The sequence below is a fragment of the Lotus japonicus genome, chromosome 1 (assembly GCF_012489685.1).
Source record: "Lotus japonicus ecotype B-129 chromosome 1, LjGifu_v1.2".
In the NCBI taxonomy this organism is placed as follows: Eukaryota; Viridiplantae; Streptophyta; class Magnoliopsida; order Fabales; family Fabaceae; genus Lotus; species Lotus japonicus.
The window spans coordinates 135,639,848-135,652,917 of NC_080041.1; the positions used below are offsets into that span (position 1 = coordinate 135,639,848).

The 13,070-nt window shown below is 37.0% G+C and overlaps 1 protein-coding gene across 1 annotated transcript; it reads left to right on the forward strand.

Annotated features, from left to right (window-relative positions):
* Positions 1-3,857: 3,857 nt before the first annotated feature.
* LOC130731301 (GRF1-interacting factor 1-like) lies at positions 3,858-7,411 on the forward strand. Its single transcript, XM_057583544.1, has 4 exons — positions 3,858-4,324; positions 5,637-5,713; positions 6,062-6,146; positions 6,652-7,411. Exons 1-4 carry the CDS (start codon positions 4,244-4,246, stop codon positions 7,069-7,071), a joined length of 663 nt encoding a protein of 220 aa, XP_057439527.1. The 5' UTR covers positions 3,858-4,243; the 3' UTR covers positions 7,072-7,411.
* Positions 7,412-13,070: the final 5,659 nt, after the last annotated feature.

Here is a 13,070-nt window from a genome sequence, read left to right on the forward strand (position 1 = left end):
AAAACATACAGAAGAGACCCAAAATTCACAGAGGGTGAAAGACAGGTTAATCTTGTACTCTGTATAACAGCAAGGATACCCTGCCATTTGACAAAGAGAGGATAAATGATCCTCTCATTTTACATAATAATGTCATATGTAAATTTATTTTAGTACATCGAAAAGATAAATTACACCCGTCATAAATCGAATCCTAGACATCTCCCTACCCAACACATGTATATGTCCCCATCTCTAGTGGCGGTGCTCTCGCATCTCTAAAGGAACAGTGAGGCACTTGCAAGACATTTCGACGTTCAAGTCAATATGAGAATAAATAGAGAAAAATTCAAAGTCTTAAAAAAATCAATAAATTAGTAAAATGAGTTATGATCATGTAAATGAACGATCAAACCCTATATTTGAAAATATTGTGAAAGAGGCGTTGAGTATTTGTAAAGCCTTTGCAGAAGAGTTATGAGACAATGACTATGGTTTAATTTAGGTTAAGTAGTCTTTCAGAATTTTAATGACTATGTCGGCTTGTTTTAACTTGGCTGATTGTGGGGGAGATGATTTTCACTTTGATCATCTCAAACAACCAATGTAATTGGCAACATATATAATTATATTCAAAAATATTTGAGCTGAGTGAGATATTGTTGAGCCTTGCAACCATCTTGACATGAGAGAACACATGTGATCTTTCAACACTAGAGAATTTAATCCATGACCCACATAGCTAGGTTTCCAAAATTTGAAAAGATGTAGAGTAAAGCGATAAGTTCGAAGTGAGTTTGACCTACTATATATTTGTTGATGAAATGATGAATCTTTTTATTATACAGTTGGAAATGGACTGGACAACACTCTCAAATAGAAAGGGCATGCATGTGAACCTCTGGGTCCGGGTCCCTATCTATCACAATTCACAACCCTCTTCTTTCTCCTAATTAATTGAACTGAGTGAGTGACAAGAGAGAACAAAATAATAATATTATTATATTATTATCATTTCTCTTGGGATACTTATCCAATGTGTTTTGTGGCCACAAACAAAAACAAAAACAAATATTCGGGCAATTATTCTCTCTCTACTATTCTCAATACCATGTAACGTGCCAATGTTTCATTTCAACTCCGTTACACACTACGAGAAATTCCTAAGCTAATTTAATCAAATAGTAGTAAACTCTTGTTAGTTTTTTATTTATTGTAAGCACACGTACAGCGGTACAGTGCTCATGAAAAAATGATTTAACTAATGAATCTTTTTGCAGTTCAGATGCTCTGTTCAAGAGTTAACATTATCATAATCAAATGATTTGCACGAAGTTCCAGGTTAATTAGGGAAGGCAAGTGGGGCGCGTTGATGGTGGCTGCGTGAGGTGATGAGGGGAAGCATCGGAATCTCTTACACAAGTCCAACGTCATCAAACATTAGTTAATGAATATAGTGAGACCGAGACTGGTAACACCTTCAGCTCAGGACAATGTCATGTCATGTTTAAATGCTCAAGATACCCTCTCCCTCACCTCTAGAGGTATCAATACATTCTTTCATGCACTTATTGTGATTAGTTTATTTTTAAATAATAATTAAGGTATTTTCTCTCTTTTACTAGCTAAAAAGTTATGTTATTTATTGAAGAAATATATATATATATATATAGGGAGTATATCAGGTGAGAGGAGTGATTTATGGTGAGAGATGAGAGCATTAAATGATAGCCATTGATTTAAAATATATGGTCCAGATCTAATCTCATTTAAAACTGTCACGTGCCACATTCCTCTTTCTTCTTCACGGTTTCTCTTCTGCACAAAACCTCTGTCAAGAATGAAAGCCTTAAGCCAGCAATTCTTTTCCATTTGGTCCAGATTCAAAATCTCAACTAGCAATTCCAAATCTTGATTGCAAAGCCATCAATTTTTTTCATTTGTTGACAGAAGGAATTTTTAAACTTTGGCCCTAATAAAATCCCTTGTTTGTTTCTCTCTTTTTCCAGTTTTTTCAAGCACACAGAGGCTCTTCTCCGCCCACTACCTGATCGGAAAAATCCAGTCACCATTCTTTCCGACGACACCTCCACCGAAAATCCGTAATCTCAGCCTAGCTCCACAACCAGCCTTCGATTATCAATTCAACCTACGATTGCTTGCCATGTTTTCGAGCTTTTCCCATTCCATCCAATTCTGAAGATTTTTTCATTTTCATCAATTCAACATATATCTCTGTTATTGTAAATTTTTTTTTTCCCTTAAAAGCCAAACACCTCAACTCTGAATAAATTCACTTCAATCACATGTACGCGTTAAAAATTGTGGGGTTGAAGTATGGTAGGTGCTTTCCAATGATTAAGAGAAATTCAGGGTTGTTCGTTGACTGGGTGGCTATGTGATTTTGAGGCTGGTTAGATTGCAGAGTTGATGGCAATGGAGAACAGAGCATTGGGGAAGAGTGGGGTTGGTCGCTGAACTGTTTCAGTGGGTGGGTGCGCCAGATCGGAGGCTTTTGGTGGCGGAAGTGCCACCACTTCCCATGATCTCCATCTTCAGATCCTCTACTTTCTCAACTTCTTCTTCGCCGACGCAGTCACACAATTCGACTTCGCCACCATAACCGTAAGAACCCTCAAGCTCCTCGGCGATGCCCACCTCACCGGCGATCCCGCCGTCCCCAATTCCACCGCCGGCAGGGCCCTCTACACCACTCCTGTCAGATTCCGGTAGCCGGGGAGCCCCCTTCCGGCTGGGTCTGGGTATTGAAGAGGAAGAACATCATCGTGTTTCTGGGGACTGAACAAAATGAGAGAGAATAGGGAAAGCGAGGGTCACGTGAGTCTTTTAAGAGTGAGAATTAATCTGAACCCTTTATTTTAATCCAAGGGCTATTAATTATTCCTCTCATCTCTCACCATAAACTACTCCTCTCACTTGATACGCTCCCTATATATATATATATATTAATCACATAAAGTGTGTAAGAGTATAAGTGAATTTATAGGGGTTCTATGTCTTGATTTGATTCTATGGAGTAGTAGAGTAGTATGAAATACTACTGCTAGGTTGGCATCCCGACAAGACACAAGGAAAGGGACTTGTGTATTTGAATTTTATTTACTACGGTCCTTTAAGGGAATCAATTCTGTTAGTGTTAGAGCCTAGTATGACCCAATGAGTAAAGAAGCTAGCTCTCACCAAGTATATTTATCACAAATAATGTTGAATTGATCATCTATTTTCACCATGACCTTAACCGAATATGAAAATAAAAGAATTAAAGAAATACTATGTGATATTGATGAGATAGAAAATGTAGTGAGAAATATGAATACTAATATTTGAAAATGAGACGAAAAAAAAAGTAATGTGAATGAATCATTACTCATTTAACACAGTTGTTATACTCAAATCCAATATTTTTTATATAACAATCTCATACCAATTGACTTATGACCAATTTTCATGTGTGTATATGCATACAGTTTAAGAATTCCCAATAATTGTCACAATTCTCACTTTGATGTTAAATGAGAGTATGTTTAGCAGAAATCCATGTCAAGTTGAAGCATTAAATAACTGCTTTGAATCCACTCTAATGTATCAACTATCAAGAACTGAAATCCAATATGTTCTATACATGAAAGAAGAAGATATGATACATAATCTTCAATTCCCAAAATAATAAGCATTCTGAAAAATAAATAAAAAGTTAAAACAATAATTATTTTGAAATGCATAGAATATGATATTCTTGGCTGGTCAAAATTAGATTATGTCATCTATCACGTGACCTATTTGTAGAGAGAGAGAAAGGGACACGCAGTTCAAGAGAGACATAGCCATTGTGATTGCAGAGAGAGAGAGAGAGAGAGTCAAAACAAACAAAATAGTAATACTCCAAACCAAGGCCCCAACCCCAATGCTTTCTCTTCTCTCTCTCAATCTCAATCCATGCTTTTAAATTTCTAATATAATCATCATCTTGCATAGCATCATTTGCAATACAAGAGAAGAGAAACGTGTAGAAAGCCAGACTCATTCTCTAGAGAGAGAGAGAGACTAGTTGTTGTTGTAATATTATTGTTAGTGTGTGCTTGTGTTGTTTCTCTTTAATTTGCACTTACTACACTCACTCAGAATCAGACCTGTGTTTCTGCTCTGCTCTTCTGCTATTTGTTTGCTCTGGAATATTGTTTGTTGATACTTGTTAGAGAGAGAGAAAGTGAAGAGAGAGTTAAATAGATAGGTGTAGAGAAAAATGCAGCAGCACCTGATGCAGATGCAGCCCATGATGGCTGCCTACTACCCCAACAACGTCACCACTGATCACATTCAGCAGGTTCTGTTCATCTTCTTCTCCAACTTACTTTCTTTTTCTTTTTGTTTCTGTTGATTCTGCTTCATTCCTTTGGATATATATTGTATATGCTTACTTGTATGGATTGTATTGTATTTGTATAAGTTCTGTTCTGGTTCTGGCTTCCCCGAGTCATCAGGGCCCTTTTGTCTTGTGGGTCTGCTCTTCTATTTTCTATATATGCCACTTTTAGTACCACTTTCTTCTGTTGCTACCTCCTTTTTTTTCTGTCTCTGTTCATACCTGCTCTACTTGCTTACTCCTCTTCTCTTTTTCCTGCTTCCAGTCCTTGTCAGCTTCCTGCTACCAATTACACTAACTCACTCTAGCTTGTGTTATTCTTAGTACTAATCCTCACCCATTCATTGGTTGGGGTTTTGCTTCTTTTTATTTCAACTTATATTATAAACATGTTGATGCCAAGTGCCAATCCTTGTCTTTATTAAGCCTAGATTTGGGGCTCTTTTGACAAGTTTATTTATTTATCATTTGCTTCAATTGTTCTTAACACATTTTTTTAATCTAATCACACTGCAGTCAGATACTGTTTTAGCTAGCATCACTTCACTTGTTCTTTCTATAATTGATTCTGATCTTAAAATCTATTGTATAATGATTTTGAAACATGCACTTACACCATGTTTGGTTTCCACCTTGAGATGCAGCTTTTGCCCAAACAAGATATTAGACTACATAATACTTGTTCTTCATTGCATTTGCATCCCACTTTGTGATTTGGTAATATAGTGTATAGTCCTAGAATGTGTTTAACATGAAATTTTATGTTTCACTCTAAGTAGCTGAAGTGTTTAACTTCCAATATCAGTTTAGTAAATGTTGATACCATACCTGATCTTCTGTGTTCAACCGAGACTGCTTATACTTCCTTGTTTGCCATATAGTCATAATAAAGCTTACTACTTTTAATGTTGGGATTTTTATTAGGTAACAACTCTTTGTTGCTTGATATGGAACGTTTATTAAATTAGGAAACACGGTATTTTGAATATTTAAGAATAACTGTATTAGATTAAGATGGAAGTATTGGAAGATATGGAATGGCCTTGTATCAGAAGGCTTAGTATTTACTGCATCTAGTCAACTTGATTAAGCCCTCTTCATATTTTCTGAAACCTTCTGATATTTAACTGCATCATATATGGAGCATAACTGTAGAACATATTTAACTACTGATATTTCTTGCTCCCCTTCCCATTTGCTAGTATTTTTCCTGCATTTGAATGATACTATCTTATCCTTCTTTTAACCTTTTACCCCTTCTTTTTACAAGCAGTATCTGGATGAGAACAAATCCTTAATTCTGAAGATTGTCGAAAGCCAGAATTCTGGCAAGCTGACCGAGTGTGCCGAGTAAGATTTGGGCTAATTTTGCTGTCATTTGAATTGAATTTAATGTTTTTTCATTTCTTAATTTAATCATGGAAAAGACCTTGGTTTAAATGGTTTTATTGGAAACGTCAACTGATCTTTGTAAATGATCAGAGAGTGAGATAAATTGAAACTTGAATATAGTAGAGTAGGACTAAATTAACTAATTTATGATATAACTTTTGTGCTGCAAATAAAACTTCATAAAGAAAGGATTAGATTTCTCCCAAACATCTTGACTTCATATGGGTCTAATCCATATACTTGTCCCTACTGTTGGGTTCCTAAGTAAAAAGGTCTTATGTAATTCTTGTGCCGTTATTATTTCAGGAACCAAGCAAGGCTACAGAGAAATCTCATGTACCTTGCTGCAATAGCTGATTCTCAACCCCAACCACCTAACATGCCTGGCCAGGTACATACCTTATTCTCTGAATGTTGATTCACTTATTTTAGCAAACATGTTGATCTCTCTTAAGTGTGGCAATGATCCTTATCAATCTTTAACCATTCTAGACGATTACTTAGTGTGTGTTTGGGTCAATGTTATGAGAGTTATTTTGGTAAAATTGATTGTGTTAAAAGTGAGTTGAAAATGAAGTATTTATGTTTGGACACATTTATGAGAAAGGTGATTTCTATAGGGTAATGTTGTGAAATCCAGTTATGAAATACCCAATTATGTCATCCGGAGAGGTTACTCTGTCTAGCTCCTTGCAGAATTGATTTTGGGACTAAATCAATTCTCTTTGTCAATTGCCAAACATCTATATAACCACCTAAAAGTGATTCGGTTATATGAGAAATGGTTCTAAAGCTCCCAAATGTAGAATCAAACACACTATGCTTATTTCACATCAGAGAGAGACTAATTTATTTGATCTGCTTTAACATATGTAATGCAAAATTTGATACTGCAGTACCCTTCTGGTGGCATGATGCAGCAGGGAGCACACTACATGCAGGCTCAGCAGGCACAGCAGATGACACAACAACAGCTAATGGCTGCAAGGTCCTCCCTTTTGTATTCACAGCAACCATACTCATCACTTCAACAGCAGCAACAAGCTTTGCAAACCCAACTTGGTGTGAGTTCAGGTGGAAGTCAAGGACTTCACATGCTGCAAAGTGAAGCCAGTAATGTCAATGTAGGAGGCAGTGCCTCCATGGGTTCTGGAGGGTTCCCTGACTTCATCCGTGGCGAGGGTTTGCACGGCGGTGGTGGCAGAGGTCTTATTGGAAGTAGCAAGCAGGACATGGGGGGATCAGATGGCAGAGGTGGAAGCTCTGGTGAAGGGGGTGAAAACCTCTACCTGAAATCTGCTGATGATGGAAACTAGCCGGCGAAATCGGTGAAATTCCTAGCATTTTACAACATGTTTGGTTCCACGGGGAATTGTTCTAGAGTCACTTTTCCTTAGAAGCTATAAGTCTTGGCTTTGCTTTAGATTCTGTGCAAATCGTGAAACTAAATATGCTATTAGTCTTTCTTAGTTAGGTAAAAAATCTAGCTTTTTCTTAGGCAAATGAAGAACAAGTAGCTAGGTGAAAAACTTAAATGCTGCTGCTTAGGTAATGTTTGTTTATCTTTTGGCTCTTAAGGCAAACTATCAAACTGTTGCCTTGATGATTCTAAAGTAGTAACATAAATTAAAGCATATCTTCTAGTTCTTAAGTTAATTGTGGTCAAATTCTGTGGTTGTTCTTTGTCAAGGTTTAATGTTTATTTTCCCAACCTCTGCATTTAGTTTTACCCGGGTAACTTCTTTTTCCTGAAAATTAGTTCTGTCGCCTATAAACTACTCACATAAAGTTCTCTCCAGAATTGATTTCGGTTTTACAATCAAACAGCCATTTAGTGGAGAATATGCTATATCTATATTATCTGGGAATCTCCCAATGAACTAGTCTTAACTCTTAACTAAATTGTTTCGCTGATTAATTGACATGCAAATGGCTCTTTCATGTTAAGTTAAATCTAGAAGATGCTTTGCGGAGAATTAAGTAGATTGAAATTTAATCAAATATGCTATATTTCATTAATGAGTGTATTGAACCAGCAGTAGTTATAGATTTTCTCTCCACTTTCCCCCTTTTTAAACACAGTTGTTTAAAACCAAAAAAACACAGGACCTAAACCCCCTTCAGGATCCCCCTCGGGGTTTAGGTTCTATTCTGTTCGCTGATTATGCGGGGGTGCTAACTCTTAGTAGTTGATTTTCAGTTCTTTGCTTAGTGTACCAGAAAAAAAACACAGTTCTTAAGACCATGATGGATAGAAATTAAAAATCTTTTCCATTTCATTACTGTTTTTTTAAAACAGAGAAACCTCATTTTATACATGAAACCTTCCCAAAAAGGCTAGTAGTTACATTCTAACAGGGCACAGTCGCACAGACATGTAGCTGATATGAAGGTTACAATACATACAATAAATCCACATTTGTTAGACAACCCAACTTAGCCAAATTATCAGCAAATTGTTTGTTTCTAGTAAATGTGAACACGAAAAATACAACTGACCTCATGACAATGTTAATTTATCCTATGAAGAACAGATGAAAATTTTCATATTAGAATGATGTCATTGTTCACCCACCTGTCAACTAAAGCTGAATCATTATCAATAATTACATTACTAAAACCAAATATAAATATACATCAGAAAAACAATACATTTAAACATCATATGACCACATCAGTCACATCTCACTTACATCTTTAACACGTATTCTTCACATTAAACAATCTTATTTGAACCAAGAAACATCCACATATAGGGGACCAACTCTCCTATCAAAATTTGTTCCATTCCTCAAACCAAAAACATTATAAGAGAAATCATGTATTGTGATACATGTTTGTACTTCAGTTAGGTTGAATATGGAAATCTTTTCGCCTAACTCAAGGCTTGGATTTCTTACACATAAGTGTTTCGTAACGCGCGTTCTTGAATTCCAATGCACTAAATGAGAGGCTCAATTGAAAATCAAACATGTAACCAATTCTATTTCTTTGAAGTGTGGCATCAAATTAAATTAATTGGAATCCAAAATAACTTTCAGATACCACTGAAGTCTCAAATCAATAATTGGTTTTGGTTCATAACTTCATATTCAATTTCGCCGCTTCCATTTTAGGTTTAAAATTGAATTGGTTCATATTCATATTCAATGTTCATTCTCCATAACTCCATTGACCTCACGATTCTAAATATTGCAGAAAATCAAACCTTGAAGTTGCAGGTATATATGAAAAGTAAAATTAAACCATATATAATTATAGATATATACATACATACTCATGCAATTGCAAATACACTGGATGACTGCAAAACAGAGAGAGCAACATCTTTCCAGAAGTAATCTTCATCCAACTCAAGAGAATTCATCATTGATCTGTTGTTGTTGTCATAAAATGGGCCACCACCATTAAACCAATCTTCTTCACCAGATTGCATAACACTGCAGGAAATTGGAGAAGGAACAAGAGGTGCTGTTTTGCAATGCATCAAAGTAGCAGGATCCTTCTGCAGATTACTTTGTTGATGATGATGATGATGATGATGAACTGAATTGTTGGTGTTGTTGTTGGTGTTGGTGTTGGAGTCTTTGCCTGTGAGTTCTTGAACCACTGATCTGAACTCAGAGGCATCACACTCCCTCACCAACAGTGGGCTTGATATGTAGGTTATCTTCACTGATCTCTTCATACGATTTTTGTTGATCATCACCTTCGGCTTCAAGTTCAAGTGGTGTTTAGGATCATACTCATACATGTTCTGGTTTCCCATTTGCATGCACACCTTATGGGTTTGTGAAAATGCTTTGCTCTGTTTGTTTAACTGTGATGTGATGCATGCTCTGTGCTGCCTTTTATAGGCTTCCTTTTTCCAACTTCCAAACTGATGGAGAAAGAGGGAGGAAAGGAGGATTGATTGGAAAAATGATAAATTTGGGAAAAAAAACAGAGGAGGGTGATTTGACTTGTAAAAAAATTGTTGTGCTCTTGTAAAGGGGGAAACAATGCTCTCAAATAGGGTGTGCAAACTATTCAAACTAGTCAAAAATTTAGATTGCCACGTCTGGAAGATCAATCATTTTATATATGTTTGGCTGCTTCATAATTATCCTTCAATGTACTATGTACATTATTATAATATATCACTACCATTATAAGTACCAATAAGTTCTAACACAACTCGTAGGTAGTTGATCTTTTTAAGCATCTAGTTTACAGTTTGAATTTCTAAGCAATGCGTATATAGAGTAAGATTTATAGGGAAAGACCTCCCCATTTAATGTGATTTACGAATTTCAAATAAATTATGCTCATAACTACCAGCAATAAGATAACTCAAAAAATATAGTTTTCATCAATCATGGAAAAGAAAAGCTCTTTTAAATATTGCAAATGTCAATATCATATCTAAAGATGAGTCTTAAAATAATAATAAAATTATTTAATGTACACAAAAAATATATGACAATATGAGATGAAAAAGTTGATGAGTAATGAAATTTTCTCTTATTAAAATTTAATTAGTATATAGACCTCTAATTATATCTCATTAAATTATTTTTTAGTCTTTAATTTATATTATTATACAATAAAATGATACAAATATAATTATCGAATATACGTGTGAAAAATATTCATATGGTTGGTGTATAATAATCAAACTCCATTATAAGTATTTAAATCAATAAATATGCATATAAAATAGAATCTAGTGGGGGCACACTTCCTCTACAAAGTCAAAAATCCATGCGTCATCGCTTGCGCACCATAATCCTGAAATTCTTCTAATCACGAAAACCTTTTCTTCCCGCAGCAAAAAGAGGACGAAGTGATACTTGTTGGAATCTAGTAGTTGGTTCTCTGTTTCATTTGATTTTAGTTGAAATACGATTTGTACTTTTTAGTCTCATGGTTACCTTTCTTATTTTTACACTAACAATAAAACTATATATGTAATGGTTAAATTTATTTTAACTTGACTATCACATTCTATAAAATTGAGATGAAAAGTTAACATCATATTTCTTTATATGGTAATTAGCATAACTATTTGTATTAAAGTATAACTCAATGTTCAAACCTTTGTGTAATTCTGGCTTGCGGTTTGTGAAATGGCTTGCGGTTTGTGAAATGGATGACAGTGAAAGCTTGGCTCTGGTTCAGACCTTTGTGTATGCTATCTGGGAAGCACGAAACCGGGTTGTGTTTCAGCAGGGAGAGACCTCTGTTGCGCTTGTTCTACGGCGAGTTGCAGATCTGCATGGTCACGTCCGAGAGCCAATGGAGGGCCAGCGAATGCGACAAGCACAACTCAAAGCCACTTGGTGTCGACCAGCTCGAGGTATCATCAAATGTAATTTCGATGCTTCTTTTCGTGATGGTGGAATTGCCGGCCTGGGCATGGTTGCCCGCAACTGTGATGGCGAGGTGATGGCTTCCGCTTGTTCATCCCCAGTTTCCATAAGCTCTCCTCTCCTAGCTGAAGCTTTGGGGTTGCGGTGGACAATGCAGCTAGCTACTGACTTGGGCTTTCGCCGGATTACTCTTGAAACAGATTGTTTGCAGCTTTTTAATACTTGGAGATCACAGGAGGAGGGACGCTCTTATTTGAGTTCCATTATTAGTGATTGTCGCATTTTAATTTCAGCATTTGATTATGTTTCAGTTTCTTTTGTTCGACGCACGGGTAATACTGTTGCGGATTTCCTAGCTAGGAACTCAGATACTTATGCCAATATGGTTTGGGTAGAAGAGGTTCCATTAGCAGTAGTTTCTTTGATTGATGCAGATGTAATGAACTCTTTGCCTTCTGGCTTTTAATAGATTTGATGTTGAATTTCAAAAAAAAAAAGTATAACTCAATAGCAAGCGCCATAAATAGTAAGTCAAGAATCAAGGTTTTTAATATATTGAAGTTCTATTTCGGGGAAATTAGACAATTACTAAGGGCTCGTTTGGCACGCCGTATTAGGCATGATAGTATAAGCTTATACAATACATTATGAGTTTATCCATTGTTTGGTGATAACATTGTATTGTATAAGCTTATCCATCAAAGTCCCCTTATACGTTAAAATGACGTATTATTTAATCCATCATGTGAGTGATGGATAAGGCATGATAAGGTTATGATGTATAAGTCACCATCACCACCACCCTCCATTGCTGCCAACTAACACCACCATTAACACCACCACCGCCACCGGTGTTGCCGCCACCACCAGATCACCACCGCCCTACCGCCACCACCGACACCACAACCCTATCGCCACCACCACCATAATCGCCGCCACCACTCTATTACCACCACCGATACCACAACCACCACCCTATCGCCATCACCACCACCATTGCCTCCACCCTCCACCGCCGCCGCCACCCTACTAAGCCGCCACCGTCTTACCACCACCACCACCCTATCGTCGCCAACACCACAACCACCATCGCTGCCACCACCCGATCACCACCACCGCCCTACCGCCACTACCACCACCGCCCTACCGCCACCACAACCACCACCATAATCTTCGTCACCACTCTACCGCCACCACCGACACCACAACCACCATCCTATCGCCGCCACCACCACCATTGCCTCCACCCTCCACCGTAGCCGCCACCCTGCCGCAGCCGCCACCGCCTTACCACCACCACCACCACCCTATCATCGCCACCACCACAACCACCATCGCTGCCACCACCACCAGTAACCTATCTCCACTGTCACCACCACCGCCATCAACACCAACCTACCACCATTACCACCACCACCACCAACCTACCACCACTTCCATCACCACCGCCACTACCGTTATAATCACCTCCATATTTGATTTTTATTATATATCATTATTCAATACTTCATTAAACATAAAATTGCATTAATTTAAACGATATGATAAATTATACAGAGTATGGCCAAACGCTGGATAGTATAAGAAAGTTATCAAGGCTTATACTATCAGGCCTAATACTATCAGGTCTTATACTATCAAGCCTTATACTATACGTCGCACCAAACGAGCCCTAAGTCACATAAATATTGAATCAATGAATCTCAAACAAGCACACATTCATTCGTGAATTTTAAATATAGAATCCGATGGTAATCTACTAGAAGACAGATACATAGATAATTGGATATTTATATATCAAACCTCGTTGTCAAGTAAACATTTTCTCTCTTGTTTTTTTTTTATAACACGGCCTCACAGCCTTTTTTGTTTTTATAGAAAATTAGGGGGAGATAATAGTGTCTCAATCTAACTAAGACAGAAAAAGCTGACGGGATCAAAGAGCACTTACTGAGGACTTGAGT

What these genes read in the sequence shown, in the direction of transcription:
- LOC130731301 (XM_057583544.1), top strand. Translation starts at nt 4,244, where the DNA reads ATGCAGCAGCACCTGATGCAGATGCAGCCCATGATGGCTGCCTACTAC. An exon ending in CCACTGATCACATTCAGCAG is followed by an intron (nt 4,325 to 5,636) that starts GTTCTGTTCATC and finishes TTTTACAAGCAG; the next exon opens with TATCTGGATGAGAACAAATC. An exon ending in AAGCTGACCGAGTGTGCCGA is followed by an intron (nt 5,714 to 6,061) that starts GTAAGATTTGGG and finishes TTATTATTTCAG; the next exon opens with GAACCAAGCAAGGCTACAGA.